This window comes from Tachyglossus aculeatus, chromosome 11 (assembly GCF_015852505.1).
Source record: "Tachyglossus aculeatus isolate mTacAcu1 chromosome 11, mTacAcu1.pri, whole genome shotgun sequence".
Lineage (NCBI taxonomy): Eukaryota > Metazoa > Chordata > Mammalia > Monotremata > Tachyglossidae > Tachyglossus > Tachyglossus aculeatus.
In genome coordinates this window covers 54,546,916-54,566,926 of record NC_052076.1, presented here as the reverse complement: position 1 = coordinate 54,566,926, position 20,011 = coordinate 54,546,916, and the positions used below count along the sequence as shown (strand labels likewise).

The window sequence follows — 20,011 nt, the reverse complement described above, 5'->3', positions numbered from 1 at the left end:
GCACTTACGTATGTATTTTCCATACCCTAATACTTAAACACTAACATGGGTAAATGAATCACTTTTCCTTCCACCTCCTATCTGTAATTTATTTTAGTACCTTTCTCCCTGCTGGATTGTAAAATCCTTGAGGGCAGGGGTTATATCTGCTAACTCTATTGCTTAACAAAACTCTATTCCTCAGTAAATTCATTTGATTGACTGACAAAGCAGATTAACAAATCCATTGCCCTCCTCCTATAATAGGAGTTTACCATAAGGAAGTGGATATCGGCTCTATCTGTGAGTTGGAGGCTGGGTTGGTTGTACTTCCCAAGCGCTTAATACAGTGCTCTGCACACAGTAAGCGCTCAATAAATACGATTGATGATGATGATGATCTACTTACATGATTTGGACCATGGGGTCCCTCGGGATTGGTGTGGATTCTTTAGGTCTACATTTTATTCCCTCTAGTTTGTAAACTTGTTGTGGGCAGGGAACGTGTCTACCAACTCTGTTTCATGGTATTCTCCCAAGCACTTAGTACAGTGCTCAGCACACAGTAAGTGCTTAATAATTACCACTGGTGTTGATGATGTTGATGGCATTGATGATGATTCTATAGAAGCCATTCTACATTTTACATAGCTACCGGTTCCCCATTTCACCAATTGACTTGGAGGCACTTAAGGTCTTTTCAATTGCGTTGGAATATCCATTCTTTTTTTATTCATGGAATTTCAAGCTGCTAGAGACCACCAGTGATTTCTTGGGAAAGTTGTCAGAGAATCACAGATTCTCTAGCAGATCGTAGTTTCAAGATACAACATTTGCATCTTCATTAGATCAGAAGAGCGGCAATTCTGAATCTAGCTTTTGAGTGAGACTTATTGCCTTAGATTTTTGGGGACCGTTTAAAATGAAACCTTCTCTTTAGCTTCCCAAATATTCCGCTCCAATCGCCAACCGGCTCCATTCCTATGTTAAGTGAAATGGATGTAACTTATTGCAGGAAAAGGTTAATCAAGTCCTTGTGTTTTTATATCTCTGAATTGATGCCACAAATTTATATTTTCAGGTTATGTTAGAAAATGTTGGCACTAAACCCTCTTTCCCCTCTCTCCCACCCCTTCCCTACTGTAATACAAGGAATCGTGAAGCTAGAGATAGGGATCCAAATTGCTACTGCCTTCGAGCAGCATAGTGGATTTTATGCCCTATATTTGACTCTCTGCTAGAATTTTGTTAAGAGCTTTTAGGAACTCAAAGCAGTGGAAAGGCTATTGGAATTTAAAATGTAGATTTGGCAGGTAACCAGAGTGGCATAAAATGAAGGGGAAAAACTTACAGTGAGATGGGAGAAAAAATATAATTGTATTTTGTTCAGAGGTAGAGAAGAAAGGATTTGAGTTTAGCCTCACAGGAAACTAATACTATGATTGCCTTTAGATTTTTTTCTAAATTGGATTGACAGGGAATAATACCAGTTTTAAGACCCTGCTCCACTCCTGCTCTAGCCAAACAGTTGGAATTGATTGAAACCAATTAGATAGTTTTGTTTAGGCAGGGTCAGCTTTAGGCAAAATTGGGACTGCTGTAAACTCTGATTTGGGGTCTTCTGGAGTACTTAAACTGTGAGTCCCATGTGGGACTGTGTCCAACCTGATTAACTTATACATACATGAGAAGCAGCGTGGCTCAGTGGAAAGAGCATGGGTTTGGGAGTCAGAGGTCATGGGTTCTAATCCCAGCTCCACCTCTTCTCAGCTGTGTGACTTTAGGCAAGTCACTTAACTTCTCTGTGCCTCAGTTACCACATCTGTAAAATGGGGATTAAGACTGTGAGCCTCCTGTGGGACAACCTGATCACCTTGTATCCCCCCCACAGCGCTTAGAACAGTACTTTGCACATAGTAAGCGCTTAACAAATGCCATCATTATTATTATTATTATCGTTATTATACCCCAGAGCTCAGAACAGTGCCAGACACAGGGTAAGCATTTTACAAATACAGTAATAATAATATTAATAGTTAGTGAGTCCAAACACCCCGCACATAAGTTCTTCTTGTATCTGGCAGCAAATAAGCCTTTTATTCAAGCCAGGAACAGAATTTGAAATCCATAAACAAAATTCAATCAAAATATTTTTCCCCACCAAAAAAAAATTCTGGGAGTAAAATGGGAAAGAACTGCTCAAAATATTGTCAATTTTTGGTATCCCTTAGTAACACCCCTTTTGACGGGCTTGTCCCTTATCCCAAGGGCCAACCCTGTCTTCAGCCATTTTGTCCTTGCTCTTGACTACAGGGGCTCAGAAATTAGTTATTGGCTTAGTACAGACAATCTTAATGATGATTGCTGAGTTAGATTATTGACTTGGCGGAAAGAAAGAACACATCATTCATTCTATCTTAGTGTAGTTATTTATCTTTAAAGAAGCAAAGTTGCAGAAAGGAGGAATGAGAAAGATGATTTCCAGAATAATGAACCATGTCCCAAAGGATTTAGCGGGTTAATAAATTGAAACAATCTCAAAACAAAAGCATTCTCTGATTACCTTTCCATTTTCCTTTCTCTGCAGTCACTTCATATTAAAGTAGATGGCTAAAAGCAAAAATTCATTGCTAGTTCCCTTACATCTTTTCCATCAACCTAAAAGCCGGTGGTGAATCCCAATGTTCATGGTAAAAGATGGTCGAATTCCACTATACATCATCATCAGTGGCATTTATTGAGTGCTTCCTGCATGCAGAGCACTGTTCTAAGCGCTTGGAAGAGTACAGTGCAACAGAGTTGGTAAACACATTCCCTGGCCACAACGAATTTACAGTCTTTACACTTCATACTGTGCACTATACAATTTATACTAAACCCCTCAATGTACCGAAGGCCTAATTCTGCCATCCTGGGGGGCTAGGAGAATCTGTGATGGAAAAGCAGTTTGTCACTAATGGTTAGTTGACAGAGAGTGTGTTCTCAGAGAACGCTCTCTGTTTAGATATGGATTCTGCCTTCTAGCCAACTTGATAGATGAACCGCCTCTTGACGTTCACTTTACCGCCAACCTTAAAGGAGAGACCTTGTCCTAAAACAGTGAGCTCTCTCCAAGCTATGGCTATAGTATCCCTCCTTAGATATATTATCTTTTCTGCATGACTCAGACACTCATATAAAAACCCTAACTGCTCATCCCGAACATAACGTAAATACTGAGCTTTCTGGCTTGTGTGCTCATCATCTGTTCCTTGTTGAATGGTTAGTTGGGTAGGAAGTGGCTCATCTTTTTGTCCTAAAAGGCAGGAACCATGTCTGTTTAACTTGCTTTGTATGGTGTCTAGCCTGAATGAATGTGAGCAGTAATAGGGGACTAGTGATGATGAGTCCTTTAGAGTCTAAGGTTGTTGCGAGGTGAAAACATGTCTGCCAACTTTATTGTATTGTACTTTCCCCAAGAGCTTAACAAATACCATTGATTGAGTGAGTGGGCTTGGAGATGCGTACTCTGTTTGAAACAAGGGAGAGTTATTTCATTATCTTCTTTACCTCATTAAAATTCATAAGATCTTGAGAGTTATCTAGGGAATAAAAATTCCTGAGATTGTAGAGGGCGGTCTTCTGATTTATTATCTAAAAATGATGTGCTTACCAATGCAAAGTGAGCTTTTCCAGAAAAGTCCCAAATGACCCAGTGGCATCAGATGCTCATAGCTACAGAACCACCTCTCTTCAGCTGTGCGGGTTGGACGGCCGTGAACTTTCTCCCTCCTCACACCACTTTTCCTTTGGCCAGTACAGCATGAGAGACAGCATAGCCTAAGCTGGATGCATTGATTACAGTCCACCCGCACAGAGAGCCAGTGATCGATTGAAGTTTTGGGAACAGTGATGGGTCAGCAACCTCACTGGGCTCAGCCTTCCAGCTCCACTGATTGAATAAGATTAACTTGAGTAGAAACAACAGCCAAAGAGAGAGGCAGGTGATTTGGCTCCCTGGTGACTATGGAGAGTTGTTCAGAATTTTAAAATGAAAGTGTCTCGGCTCTTTTTCATCCTTCATGAATCTCTCCATCTTCATTCAGCCTGCCCTGCCAGTTAATTGGCCTTGGAAAATTGTTCTTTCTACTTAGTAAGCTTTGCCCTGGCCCGTGATTCCAACATTAAAGCTTTCTCTTGGTCGGTTATGATCTCTTTCTCCCTGACTCTGGCAGAGGGAAATAAAAGTTCTCCCACATCATGTGTGCCAACATCTTCCTCCACTGGATCACCAAAGAAACAGGCATCTCTTATGAGAGATTCTGGTATGAAGCGTCTTTTTTAAAATTCAAGTAAGTAGGTAAGCAAATCCATCCACACACCCCGTGAATAAAGAGTTGAAGGCTTCATATTAGAAGGGGAGTCCTCTTGTGCTTTTTTTTCTATGATATTTGGTGGTACTTACCCTCTGTCAAGCACTATTCTAACCTCTGGGGAAGATACAAAATAATCAGGTTGAACACAGTCCCCGTCCCACATAGGGCTCCCAGTCTAAATCGGAGGGATGGTGATTTAATCCCCATTTTACAGATGAGGTAACTGAGGCACAGAGAAATGAAGCAACTCACCCAAAGTCACACACAGCAGACAGGCGGTGGAGCTGGGATGCGAACCCAGATAGTCTAAGTCCCAGGACCATGCTCTTTCCACTAGGCCAGGCTGATTCTCATGTGCTTTGTCTAATATTGAGGGAATCTCTTCTGCTCACATTCTGGGAGTAGCCCCAAAAGGGCCCAAATTCATTCAGTCCATATTTACTGAGTGTTTACTGTGTGCAGAGCACTATAGTAAGCACTTGGAAAGTACAATTCAGCAACAGATAGAGGCAATCCCTACCCAAAATCTTTCTCATGTTTAATGGCTGTGTAGCTAGGGCCAGTGGGGAGTGGGGACGAGAGGGGCAGTTGGATGGGGCTCTGTGCAGAGAGAGCCCCAAAACACTGGGCCGGGCTCCCTCTCCCCCCAAGGCCACTGGTTTTGACAGGCATTCTGCTTAGTGCCCCGTCATCACCATCATCAATCATCAATCGTATTTATTGAGCGCTTACTATGTGCAGAGCACTGTACTAAGCGCTTGGGAAGTACAAATTGGCAACATATAGAGACAGTCCCTACCCAACAGTGCGCTCACAGTCTAAAAGGGGGAGACAGAGAACAAAACCAAACATACTAACAAAATAAAATAAATAGAATAGATATGTACAAATAAAATAAATAAATAAATAGAGTAAAAAATATGTACAACCATATATACATATATACAGGTGCTGTGGGGAAGGGAAGGAGGTAAGATGAGGGGGATGGAGAGGGGGACGAGGGGGAGAGGAAGGAAGGGGCTCAGTCTGGGAAGGCCTCCTGGAGGAGGTGAGCTCCTGTCCCCTGCGGAAGCCTGATTCCTGTTGCTTTGGCTAGGGAGCCACCCGAGATGTTTGTCTGCAGCACAGAGACAGCAGTGGCCAGACTGTGGTGGGGGAATCATCAGTAGTAGGACCAGCAGGATGGAGAACTGCCTGTGTTCATACCCTGCCCCAAATGAAGTAATGTGGTTTTCACTATCGTCAATTCTTCCACCTGAGGCATTGGTCCCCAGTGGCCAGTAACCACTTCCCACACTGCTCCCTGGATGGGAGCTCCCCTTCACCGCTGCCTAAACCTTTCTTCTCTTTTTTTTATGGTGTCTGTTAAGAGCTTACTGTGTTTTCAACACTCTTCTAAGCGCTGTGGTAGATTCAAGTCTATTAGCTTGGACATAATCCGCATGGGGCTCACAGTCTGAGTAGGAGGGAGAATAGGAGAACTGAGGTATAGCGAATAATAATAATAACGGCATTTATTAAGCGCTTACTATGTGCCAAGCACTGTTCTAAGCGCTGGGGAGGTTACAAGGTGATCAGGTTGGCCCACGTGGGGCTCACAGTCTTAACCCCCATTTTACAGATGAGGGAACTGAGGCACAGAGAAGGGAAGTGACTTGCCCAAGGACACACAGCAAGCAAATGGCAGAGCTGGGATTAGAACCCAGGTCCTCCGGCTCCCAGGCCCGTGTTCTTTTAGCGTGGCTCAGTGGAAAGAGCCCGGGCTTTGGAGTCAGGTCAGGAGTTCAAATCCCGGCTCCACCGATTGTCAGCTATGTGACTTTGGGCAAGTCACTTCACTCCTCTGTGCCTCAGCTACCTCATCTGGAAAATGGGGATGAAGACTGTGAGCCCCCCGTGGGACCACCTGATCACCTTGTAACCTCCCCAGTGCTTAGAACAGTGCTTTGCACATAGTAAGCACTTAATAAAATGCCATTATTATTATTATTACTTCTTTTGAATTTAAGAGCTCTTTCTGGCTTGCCAGTTGAATCTAATTCCCAGGGGAGTTTGGGAAATATGAGCCTTTGGCCTCTGGGAAGTGTAGTTCGAAACTAGTCTGTTGTCATTCTTCCCTCTTCCTTAACTAAGCTCTCTGAACTAGAAATGCTTGTAGAGTGGGGCCTACACCTCAAGGAGATCTCTTGGTTGCTTCAGAAAAATGCCTTTTCTCCTCCTACTTAGACTCTAAACCCACTGAGATACAGGGACTGTGTTCAACCTGATTATCTTGCATTTAATCCATCACTTAGCCCCTTCGGGACAACCTTGTAACCTCCCCAGTGCTTAGAACAGTGCATTGCACAGAGTAAGCGCTTAACAAATACCATTGTTATTATTATTATTATCTGATTATTTCAGGCCCAAATTACCCTTCACTTTCACCTGAAGCAGCCAGAAGTTCTGCGGTTTGAACGTGACCCCGGGGTTTCCTGTGTGGTCTCATATTCATTCATTCATTTAGTCATATTTATTGAGCACTTACTGTGTGCAGAGCACTGCACTACACGCTTGGGAAGTAGAGAAGCAGCATGGCTCAGTGGAACGAGCCCGGGCTTTGGAGTCAGAGGTCATGAGTTCAAACCCCAGCTCTGCCACTTGTCAGCTGTGTGACTTTGGGCAAGTCATTTAACTTCTCTGTGCCTCAGTTCCCTCATCTGTAAAATGGGGATGAAGACTGTGAGCCCCCCGTGGGACAACCTGATCACCTTGTAACCTGCCCAGCACTTAGAACAGTGCTTTGCACATAGTAAGTGCTTAATAAATGCCATTATTACTATTATTATGTCGGCAACATATAGAAACGGTCCCTACCCGACAGCGGGCTCACAGTCTAGAAGTGGAGACAGACAACAGAACAAAACAAGTAGACTGGTGTCAATGCCATCAGAATAAATAGAATTCTAGCTATATACACATCATTAATAAAATAAATATAGTAAATATGTACAAATGAAATTAACAGAGTAATAAAGATGTACAAATATATACAAGTGCTGTGAGGAGGGGAAGGGGAGCGGTGAGGAGGAGGAGAGGAAAATATCATATCTCATTGCAGGCCTCCCATCTCACTTTGCTCGTAAGATGCTTCCACTTGGAATATGCCAGGCAGCAAGACAAAAGTCAGAATTTTCAGCCCTCGATTCCTAAGAACTCTTATACTTTTTAGAAAGGGAGAAATGAGTAAAACTCAAGAAGCCTTTAGTCAGTCTGCGCAAGATTTCCGAGCTCCTCTTATCATCACCGTCATCTTCTCTCCCATCTCTGACCCTTTTTTCTGAATGTTTAATACTGTTGCCACATTAACCAAGGCAAAACATTTATGTTGATAATGTTTTCTACCATACTAAGGAAAAGGAAGGGTTTCTTAGCAAATGTAAAGGCCTCTGATGATTTTATGTTCCTCCTCTGTCCGTTGCTCTCTCTCTGTAGAGCCTTTTTATTTGCTTATTAGCACTGACATTTCTCAGCACCGTGTGAATTGCCTGTGCATCCTGCCTATGTGCTCAGCATGGAGAATCGGGAAATCATTTTTTAACGGTGGAAGATTCCTAATATCCCTCTGCCATCATTGCTTTCTAGATTTAGGTTCTGCCAGATTTATTAATTATTTTTACACCTTGCACTTTTCTCCACTTTTCTCCCACCCCAAGTGAACTGTTCACTTTTTGGAGATGTATTCACTCTTCAAAACACCAGGCACCATTTAGTAAATTTCCAGAGTATTAAATGTTACTCTAGCAACCCAAGGGACTATTACTAACTCCGAGTGAATGGTACAATGCTCTGAACAGAGTTGGTACTCATTAAGTACTAATGATTAATTAGCGATTGATAGGATTGAGCCTAATGTCTCAGTCTGCACACACTGTAAGTTTGTCATGGGCAGGGAATGTGCCTGTTATATTGTTGTATTGTACTCTCCCTAGTGCTTAGTATGGTAAGTGCTCAGTAAATATGATTGATTGACTGACTGACACCATCTAGGAGGGAGCAAGCATTTCTAGCTCTGTTTTACAAATAATTCAGTGACTAGCTCAGAGCTACTCAGCAAAGCACTGAGGGAACCCAGAGAAGGAACTCAGGACTTTGACGTCTTCTTGTCTTATATTCAGGCCAGCCAGAAAAGGTGCGTGACTCAGCTGAAAGAGCCCGGGCTTGGGAGTCAGAGGTCATGGGTTCTAATCCCTGCTCTGCCACTTCTCAGCTGTGTGACTTTGGGCAAGTCACTTAACTTCTCTGTGCCTCAGTTCCCTCATCCATAAAATGGGGATTAAGATTGTGAGCCCCATGTGGGACAACGTTGATTACCTTGTATCCCCCCAGAGCTTAGAACAGTGCTTGGCACATAGTAAGTGCTTAACAAATACCAACATTATTATTATTATTATTATTATCTTGATCTTTAGATTATAAATTCCTCAAGGGTAGACATTTTACTTTTAATATATGTTTTATACCATTTTCTTCATATAATAGCACTCAGTAAATGCTGCCTTTGATGATTATGTCCCAGTTGTAGTCAGGGTAGATTTTTAGAGTTCTATTTATGCCTTGAAACAGCAAAGTTTACCAGGGATGCTGTCACTTGACAAATAATAATGGGGAGAGCCGAGATGTTTGTGTGCACACTAGATGATGGAAGGAATGACACAGGAAGAGATTCATGTCCATCCTGATCAGCTTACGTCTCCTTCCTTCCTTAAGTGAGTGGAGAAGGGGAAAGGGAGGCAGGGCAGGGAGAAGACAAGAGGGAAGTGAGTTGCGGTCACCACCATCCTGGGAGAAGCTGATAGGGGAGGGGGAACTGTAATCCATCTGGGTCAGTGTTCAGGCTGCTGCTGCCCTATATGCTAGGCCAATTGACTCTGGACTCAGAGCTGCCATGGTAGTCCTACAAGCCAAGCCCATGGGGTCCGGGAGATAAGCTGCCTCTCTAGGTCCAGATGATGGGCCGACTGTTGGCAAACCCAAGTTCTGGACCCTTTGGGTCAGGCTGACAATGAACCGTAGCTGCCATCCTTCACCATCGCCTCCCAGACAAAAGCAAAGGCAGCGGTTTAGCCAGCCGGTTGGGGCCGATACCACCATTGCCACCTGAGAAGGAACAGGCACAGTGAGAGTGCCCTGTCCTAAGATGGCACACTTTAGCCCTAACTTTTCCATCCTCATCCTTTTCCTGGTCTCCCCTCTTCTCTCTGCTTCCATCCTGCCCTGGAACAAGGTCGGATGAAACAGAAATTACAGCCTGTCATTCGAGTGCCAAGGGATGCTGCTCAGGAGAGGTACCCCTCTGCCCTCCTCTCCCTCAAAAAAGCCACTCAGGTTTCCAGGCTGGATTTAGTTCCCTGCTCTCCCATTTTAGTCTTGCTTTGGGTCACGATCTATTCAGGCTTAGAGTTTTTCAAGTAATGGCCCTGGATAGTTATAATATGAAGGGCGAGAGAATGCCTCCAAAACACCAGAGCATCAGAGAGCGGTGACCTGGCCTAATGGTTCTAGAGAACAATATTACTGAATGCATGCTTGGTGTGAAAACCTTTGAGAATGTACTTGCTCTCTGTTTATCATCAGTCATCATCAGTGGTATTTATCGAGAGCTTACTGTGTGCAGAGCATTGTCCTAAGTGCTTGGGAGAGTACAATTAAACAGAGTTGGTAAACACATTCCCTGCCAACAGTGAGTTTAGGGGGGAAATAGACATTGATATAAATAGACTAGTTATATAATTTATAGATATGTACGTAAGTGCTGTTTATTTTCTGGGAGCCTCACCCTGTTCACAACTTTTTCTCATCTCCCCTACATTAAAATAGGAGGATCAGGAGGTAAGTGAGGATCAGTAGATGTTGGGAGGAACCAGAAAGGAAAGCTGAATGAAGGGGGTGCACAGCTTTTAAAATGAGAATGAAAAAATAATGGTCTGATTACTTCCTTTCTGATATATTGACAGGTCAGAGAGGTTGAAATCTTTTTCTGCTTTTTTCCTTTTTGCTCCATATTTCAAGTCTTGCTCTTAGTTTCTAATTCTCACTTAAATGATTGAGACATTTCCAGTGATTCAATTTAATAAAGTGGTGGTCATATGAATAGAGGCTTAACCACTTAAATATATAGGGGGACAGAGGCAGGAAAGTGGATTGGGTCTTTTGTTTTTTCTGGTTGATTGAAGATTTTGTTAACTCTGGAAAGAACAATATGAAAAAAGAAGCAACTCTGCCTTTGAAGGTGGAATTTGTATTGGGTTTTTGTTTCGTTTTACTGCTCTGAAAGAAATGTTAGCAAATTTCAAATAGCAAATCAATCAGTGGTACTTAGTACTTACTGTGTGGACAAAACTGTACCAAGCACTTGGGAGAATATAATACAACAGAATTGTTAAGCACACAATGAGCTTACAGTCTAGAGAATGAGTTGCTTCTAACTGTTATGCATTTTGTGTTTTTTTAAACTTCACAGGCATTAGCACACAGTCAGTGTGTCTGCTTATTAAATTTTTTTATTAAAAGATACAAAAAATGTTCTATATTTCTACTGTCATAACAAATATTAAATACATGATGAGGAAATTTGTAAACTTAATGATGTTATTTTGCCTTTAGAGAAATAAACTACTTATGCAGTACACTATAATAATAACATAGTTTCTTTTGATGTTTTTACAAAGACATGAGAATAACAAATATTTTCAAAAGCCTTGGTAATTAGAACAATTTGACATCAGGACATCAAGCTTTATTCCAAATTGAAAGCTACAAAGAATAATGCTTGTCTTTCTACCAGTCATCTCACATTTTTTTTTTTTTTGGTTTGGATTGACGGATGTAGAAGAGAGAATTTTGTAAAATAAGACTTACCCCTTTAAACAACTGAAGCATAAATATGGCTAATGGTGTGTGGAATGGCCAAAAATCTTCATTTTCCATCCAAACCAGTTTTTAAAGAAAATCCTTAGATAATCAATAAGTATTATTTTTTTCTGATTTTCATATAAATTTGAATTGCTCTTTATTTTAGAAGATTGAATACATTAGGTCTTACATGTACGAATTCATATCTAATATACTCATTTGTAAGTTGGTAGATTCTGGCTGCTTGTCATGTGACCATTCCCACAATTTTATTTGCCTGCTTCTGAATATATTGTAAAATCTCATTACTTCCAAGTTAACATTATAAGCAGCAGTCAGCTGCTTTAAAATTTGAGAAGAAAATCAGGAAGAAGTATGACTGTTTAAAAGACTGGTAAGCCTATATCACACTGTTTTTTAGGAATTGCACTGAAGAGCAAGTTAATAGTATTTATCATTATTGCTATTATTATTACAGTATGAAATAGTTACTATGTGCTAAATGCTAGGGTAGATGCAGGACAGTGGAGATAAGACACAATCTATTTCCCACATGGACTCACAGCCCAAGCAGTTAGAAAGAAATGGCACAGAGAGGCCAAGTGACCTGCCCAAAGTCACACAGCAGGCCATGGCGAAAATGGGACTAGACCACGGGTCTCCCAACTTGCAGTCCTGTGCTTCTTTCACTAAACTAGTCTTTATAGCTATTTTAAAATATTCAATCCATTTCTAGGTGCAGATATTCAGTTTTGACATACTGATGTAAGTGTCAAGCAGTAAACCGTATTTAAATGAAAATGTTTCTTCGGGGATTGGCAATATATTGTTTTCCTGGGTAGCATCCGGTTTTATTTTATACCAAAGCACTCAGCATTCCTTTTATTATGATGATGACACATACTGACCTTCCATAAGCCAAAATAAATTTCAGGATTTGTCCAGAAAAGCAAAACTTAACTTTTCCCATCAATTTCCATCCCTTTTTGTTGTCTTTTAATAAACTCCAACAAAGGGAAATTCTTTACCAAAGAGAAAGAAACTGTAGGAACCTATATTCGGCATAGGAAATAACTCCATTAACAATAATACAAACCCCTTGGAGAATAACTCATTGACCCTGCCCTGTGATGCTGTGAGTAGAAAACCTTCGGTTTAACTTTTTTCTAGTAAAAATCTTCTAGAATTTTCTAATAAATTGTAGAGAATCAGGGCTGGAGAAATGAGGAATATTACTTAGCCAAGGTGGTACATTAATCAGCACTAATTCAGCTTTATTTCAGACCATAGCTTTTCAGAAAGCTGTGATGCATCACGGTCTTTCATTCTTTCACAGGGAGTCTCCCCAGATCTAGCTCAGTCTTAATAACCATAGTGGTAATAGCCTGGGGCAGCAGTTGGTGGGAGGAGGAGGAGGGGAAGAGAAAGGATAAAGAAGACTTCTCTGGAACTTGGGCTTTCGGGGTAAAACCATTATTTCTATCCCCACAAGGTTTTGGACAAGATAGGCAACCTAGATAACCTCTTTTGACAGATGGGAACCAGCCAGAAGTGGTACCACCAAGATACCACCTCTTCTTCCCATGTAACCCCTAGTTGGCAGATCTGAGACCCCCAGAAAAAGAATGAAAACATTTCTGAGAAACGAGAAAAGATGAGGAAGAAAAACGGAAGGAGAGGGGAGGAGAGGATTTTTGTAAAATGGCATTTTACGTGTTTACTATGTGTCAAACACGGTTCTAAGTGCTGGGGTAAGATACAAGTTAATCACATTGGCCAGAGTCTTTGTCTCACATTGGGGGCTCACGGTCTAAGTAAGGGGGCCATGAGAAAACTATAGATGGAGTTTCCCAGAATTTTCCAAATTTCCCCCTTCTCTCCCTGCCTTTCACAGCTATTTCCTAATACTTCACAGAAACTCAAAAGATGTTTGCTAGCCATTAATATTAATCAATATCATTTTGTTTCTAAGCCCTACCATCATGTAAAAAATAGATTGGCAGAAATGATTAAAATTTTCAGGGGAACATAATAATCTGCTACCAATTAATTTTCCCAAGCACAGAAGTATAAGTTTATGCTGATTTAGAAGTTTTGATTTTTTAATAATGTGTCTAGCATAATCATATGATGTTAAGAGTTACAAAAAGGAAATTGATCACAGAAAATTATGATGGCATAAGCAATAAGGTTCAACTTTTTCCTCTTCCAAAAGCTAAATAGAAAGGCAACCAAGAAGGTGAAGTCCCCTAGCGCTTCCCTCAGTCCATAAAATTTTACTGGTTTTCATCAAGTAATAGAACTTAGAGGTGGAAAAAGACTTTTCAGATAATCAGTTTCATATCACTCCTAACTTAGGTTACTACCCAAAATGGATAGATGCTAAAGAGCCAGGTGATCCCAGATTTTCAGATTTCTTTTCCAGTCCATCTGAGCCCTGAATGCACTAGCTACCCAGTCAGGAGCATACCTGGTTTATGTTTATTCAGTGTTGAAATCCGTTGTTGGGTAGGGATCGTCTCTATATGTTGCCAACTTGTACTTCCCAACCGCTTAGTACAGTGCTCTGCACACAGTAAGCGCTCAATAAATACAATTGAATGAATCAGCAGTACTTATGAGATGCTTAATTTAAGAAATGACTTATTAAGCGGCAGCATTTTCGCCCCAAAGCAAAGTCCATCCAGCACTTAGAACAGTATCTGGCGCTGAACAAATATCATGGGAAAAAATGGTCCTTTCACCCTCGATCTCCAAACCCTAAACACACCTGTCATTACTGAGTCATTACCTTCTCTCCTCCTACCTGATCTGCCTCTCCCTGGGGCCCGTTCCCTCTGTCCTTTATCTAATTATCTCTCAAGTCCTTCCGGATTTCTTGTCTTCTCCAGCGGGGCCAGATTAATGCAGGGGCTCGAAGGGCTGCAGCTAAGAGGCGAGTTCTTCAAACGCCACATGATGCCAGGACTGCCGCCACCCTCAAACACTTTGTAGCCAGAGGGAGTTTGCTTTATGCCCCTACCACCCCCTCTTCTTCTGTGGAGCCCCTTCCCTCCCTGCCATTTTGGCCTGTTGCTGGGGAGAGAATGCTTGAGCCACAGCCCTGACCGAACCAGCTCAGGAGACACTCCTCACCGACCCTCCAACGGCAAGCTCAAGGAAGGGGAGAGAGCCCGCAGACCTGTAGGGAGAGAAACAGGGACAGGTCAACTCCTCACTGGGTCCTCTCTCCCTCAGCCCCTACAAAACCTGGCTGCAAAGGAGCGGGCCTTTAACCCGCAGAAAACCTACGTGCCTGGAACCATTAAGCGTACTAATAGACCCAGTCTTTAACATTAGTTGGTTAATGCTAACAGCTGGGGGATTATGAGGGAATCACGTCACCCTCCAATACACAAAGGGTGTAATTTCACATTGGTTATTGATGATACCAGTTTTTAGAAACTAACTAAGGTTTGGGGGCTAGAAGAGGAAAACCAAGAGAACGTTTGGAAAGGAGATGCAGAGGATCTGCATCGGGTGTTCAAGGGTAGAAATGCAGTATCATCCTTCAGTGTCAAGCAGGCTAAATTTAAAAAAAGCAACAAACCGCACTCCTAACTTTTTTGAAGAAATGATGTCTGCCTCCATTTTATGTGCCATCCATTTTATGTCTGCGGGGCTTGACAGGGGCTGAATTGAAACCCTATGAACTCTCTTGCTCTTTCCTCTTGTGACTGTGTTTGCAGGCTCATGGTCACTCCTTATGGCGGATCGAGCCGAGTGAAGGCGTGGTGCCCCCAGAGACAGAAATCCTGCTAACTCTGATAGCCCATTTGGATGACACCTTGAAGTTCCACGACACTATCATCTTGGTCATAGAAAACAGCAACACATATAAAATTCCTGTCCAGGCCTTAGGAATCGGCACCACGATCGTTACAGATAAGCCTTTTGCGCCAGCCCTCGACCTGGGAGCGCATTTCAGGTAGGTACACTCTGGGGGATGTCGTTTTTATTTATTACTTGTAAGTAGACAACAGAAGGAACGTACTCGGAAAATTAGCTCACAAAAACTAGCTGAAATATTCATTACTGTGATTTTTTTTTCAGAAAAAAAGATCTCTCCCGTTTTAGAGCACTCTTCCCTAGCGGTCATCCCAGGAGAGATAAAACCCAAAACATTAGGTCCTAATGCATGAAGCATTTCCAAGTAGAAAAATCCAAATGGTTGTTCTGAAATTTCAATTTGACAAGGGCTGGGAGATATGTGATACATGCTTATTCATGAGTCTCCAGCCAAGCCATTTAACTGGTCCTGGTTGACTGTAAAGTGCTTGTTTGATTTGTGCTTGTCCATTTCAGTGCTGGGGCTGTAACTCACATGGGGTCTTGCCAGCACACAGGGCCCAAACACGATGTGGCCAGTGTCAGTTGGTTCATTTTTCGTGTGGTTCTAGCCCTTTCTACTATCTTTCAAGATTTTCCAAACCACTGGAACTGGCTGCAAAACTCCAGGAAAATGAAATAACGATGGGTCCAAACTGGCCGGAGGAGCGTTTTTCTCCTTTTCGTCCTAAAGTTGTTCTGGCTGCTTATTTTGACTCAATTTCAAGTTTATTCGTGATTCTGGTCCCTAGTAAAAGCATTTTGTCTTTGCAACAGGATTCTTTGGGTACTTTCCGCAGTTTATTTCATATTCTTGAGCTGTGCTATTTGTCCGGGGATAAACTCTGTTCTGGGAATTCAGGAGACCTGGGTTCTACTCTGGGTTCTGCCTATGATGAGGATGAAGACTGCACATACCTTCTCAGCATGCTGCACACCTCCTCACCTCTCAACTGGGATATGATTGTCCGAGACTGGACCTTGGGCAAGTTACTTAACTTCTCAGTTGACGCAACTATAAAATCGGGATGATCGTTTGCCGCATTTGGGACCCGATCTGTGTCCAACCTGATCACCTTGTAATCTACTCCAGCACTTAGTAAGGTGCCTGGCACATAGTAAATGCTTAATACCATTTTTTTTTAAAAAAGGGGGGCGGGGCGAGAGAGTGTGAGTAGCACCGTGCAAAATACTAGACCAGTAATCAATTTCCCTGCACAAGTTTGTAGCCCTGGAGTCTCAGGACTGAGGCTCATCTTGTCATTCCTCATGGAAGGTTCAGTCATGCTTCTTGATTATACATGGTGTGGTTCAACTCTGAATATCCAGCAAACCCAGATTTTAATGTATGTTCTCCTTTATTAGCCAGAAAAATGCAAAACTCTCCTCTGTCTGTTGCATTGAGAAACACTGTTTTCAGTATTGTGATATTATACTTGGCTCTTAGAGTTTCCTTGGATGGTAACTCTATGTAGCATAGGAATTTCCTTCTAACTTTTCATATGATAGTCGAGCTGTGCATACTTACCAGAATTGGTTCCAGCCTTGCTGTAGTTAGGCTAGTTACGGAAGGGGAAGAGTAAAAGACTTTTCAGAAGCCCACTAAAATGGAAAACAGTGCTGAAATTTTGTTTCCACCTTACCAGTGAAACTGTGTCTAGAGGGGTTTGGTTCCAGTAAAAAGCCTCAAAGTAGTATTATATTTCAAGTACATCAGCTGGGAAATGCAGCCAATATAACTGCACTTTCTGCCCTTTAAAAGGTCATCTGGCTTTATTGAAGGCTGAATGGTCATAGAACTTTCTTCCACCATTTCAAAAAGACCCAGTCTCTTTCATCAAGGTCTTTTTCCAGGGCAATACAAATATTTTAGTTGAGATAATTGCAAGGCTTTCTCCCCCTGGGCAAAAGATTAGTCGAGGTAATTTTTTCAGATATTGTGCCCCTTCTACTTTTAACATTCTTAATTGAAGTCCCTAAAGCTTCTGGGTCTATTTAGTAATAATAATGATGATGGCATTTATTAAGTGTTTACTATGTGCAAAGCACTGTTCTAAGTGCTGGGGAGGTTACAAGGTGATCAAGTTGTCCCATGGAGGGCTCACGGTCTTAATCCCCATTTTACAGATGAGGTAACTGAGGCACAGAGAAGTTAAGTGACTTGCCCAAAGTGACACAGCTGATAATTGACAGAGCCAGGATTTGAACCCATGACCTCTGACTCCAAAGCCCGTGTTCTTTCCACTGAGCATGCTATTTCTTGCTCAATGGCTCCATTTGTGGTGCAAAACCAGAGCAACCCTCTGAAGTCGTTCTGAATGGTCCATTCTTTCCTAGATGCATCTAGTGAGAATTAACTTCATTTCCCAGGCTATTAGGATAAAAAAAAAGCCTTAAGTACATTTCCGAAGTAATGGCTGGTAGAATTTGGTATCCGTGGCTCACATCCATACCTTCTAGCTCTAGTAGCAACTAACAACATGTTGGTTTAGTCTTCCTAGCTCCTTACTGCCCTGGGTCACATGGATAACTACAGGATGATGCTCTAAGCTCTGGTTGATAAGTCATCATTTTGGTCCATAAATTCCATCTGCCTTCAATACCTCTCTTGGAGGGCTGTTTGAGTCTAGAGGTGAGACTACACTAAAAGTGAGTTTCCTTGCTTCCCACCTTCTCTTCTCTCCTCTCTCTCTCTAGTGTGGATCCCTGTCGCTACCGCTTCAAGATAACTAACGTAGGACGCCGCACCCACCAATTATACTGGATGACGGAAGGTTTCTCTCGTTATCAGAAGAGGGACCGCAACTTAGGGCATGCCGATGGCAAATCTTCATCCCATCTCCAAGAAAACAACTCGCCGGTATTCAAGCTTCATCCTATCAGGATGGAGATGATTCCGGGCAAGACTGTCGACATGCTCCTGGAAGGATATTCTGCTACTCCAAGGGTAAAAGAAAGGCATAACTAAAAGTCATGTTTTTCCAATTAAATATTTGCTACTGGTATTTCCTTGGATAATCCCCAGATACTTATCTTAGAAAAATTTCTCTTACTTTCAAGGATTGCTTTAGGGCCATGAGTTACCATGGTAGCAGTAGTGCCTCTCATTGCTTGGGCATCGCTGGTTGCTAAGGTTTTGGTGGTTTCTATAGTTACCTTAAACCCAATTTAAAATATCAATTAAAGAAGCCCCTGACTGCTGGAAAAAGCAATAAGGCTGTATCACAGGATTAGGCAGGCACTGATTGAAGAAATCTAGATTTCAAATTATCTTCAATCTCTGCTATTTCACCATAATTTTTTTTTACTATAAAACCATCCTAATCATTCAGACACGCACACACACACACACACGCACATTCAGTCTCTCTCCCTCTTTTTCTCTCTCTCATCCATTATACTGTAGCTGCTGCATCCTTTCCCTCCCCTGCCAGCCACAGGGCCACAGTCCAGTTCTTTCCCCCTTGCAACCATAGAAAAACCCAGATTTATATACTTTTAAAGGAATTCTAGACTGTGAGTCCACTTTTAGGTAGGGACCATCTCTATATGTTGCCAACTTGTACTTCACAAGTGCTTAGTACGGTGCTCTGCACACAGTAAGCGCTCAATAAATACGATTGAATGAATGAATGAATTGGATCTGAGATTCTGAGAGATTTTACTTTTTTCAATTCTTACTACAAGCTCTCATTGTTAATCCATTTTAATTTCTCCTCTTAATTGAAGTGGGGCTATTGCATCCAGGATGTGGATCCTAAAAAGCCTCTGCTTGTGTCATTAGCAGTGTCATCTTTCCCCATGACCTCCTAATTTAGTATAATCCAGCATCCTCTACCAAAAGACTAGCACAATTGTCAAGTCAGAGAAGCTGTGTGGCCTAGTTAATAGAATCAGAATAACCTGGGTTCTAATCCCTGCTCTGCCACTTATCTGCTGCAGAGACTCGGGCAAGTCATGTAATTTCTCTGGGCTTCAGTTACCTCATCTCTGAAATGGGAATTAAGACTGTGAACTCCATGTGATATATGGACTGTGTCCAACCTGACTAGTTTATATGTATCTCAATGCTTAGTTCAGTGCCTGGCACATAGTAAGCACTTAACAAATACCACAAAAAAGGTCTGGGATCTTGAAGCATGTGCAAAGCCTCTCTAATATTCCCTCTTTCCGTAACATCAGACATTTGAGATGCCAGGACTTTTCACTGCAGTTTTTTGCTAGAACTTAAACCTGCTCAGGGGACTCAGAATACTTTTCCCTAATCATGGCCAATTGCCCCCTTTATTCATTCATTCAGTCGTATTTATTGAGCGCTTACTGTGTGCAGAGCACTGTACTAAGCAATTGGGAAGTACAAGTTGGCAATATATAGAGACGGTCCCTACCCAACAATGGGCTCACAGTCTAGAAGGGGGAGGGGGACATTTAGGTCTGTCCCGGACTTGGTTTCCCTCTGCTCATCCTTTTCTGGCTCCCTTGACCTCAGGATTTGTAAGCCTGTAAGCCTGAGAGAGAATATCCTGCCTGCTATTTTCAGGCCTTGACTGAGAGGAGGTGGGTGTGACACTGAAGTTACCCCCACCTTTTTGCCTGAAGATCTGGTGACCTGGCGACATCTCCATACTCCAGAGGCTGCGAAAATATTGTCGCCAAAGTCATCGGGGATAGTCGTGCAACGGTAACTAGGAAACCCCAAAACCTTCCAGGGGTTTCCTTTCCTGACCATCTTAGGGTATTAAATTGAAGTTCATTTATTCAGTTCATTCAGTCGTATTTATTGAGCGCTTACTGTGTGCAGAGCACTGTACTAAGCACTTGGGAAGTACAAGTTGCCCGGAAACTGCCCCATTACGGATAGAGGGGAAAGCTGCGTTGCCCAGTGGAATTTATTAGCACTGTCTGTTACCTAGTGC

The 20,011-nt window shown here is 42.2% G+C and overlaps 1 protein-coding gene across 1 annotated transcript in view; it reads left to right on the top strand.

The window, feature by feature from the left end:
- HYDIN (HYDIN axonemal central pair apparatus protein) overlaps positions 1-20,011 on the top strand; it is a 317,742-nt gene that overhangs the window by 146,077 nt on the left and 151,654 nt on the right. The window contains exons 20-21 of the mRNA XM_038753650.1: positions 14,957-15,195; positions 17,793-18,042. Coding sequence (XP_038609578.1) covers positions 14,957-15,195; positions 17,793-18,042 — 489 coding nt within the window. The remainder of the gene's footprint in view (positions 1-14,956; positions 15,196-17,792; positions 18,043-20,011) is intronic.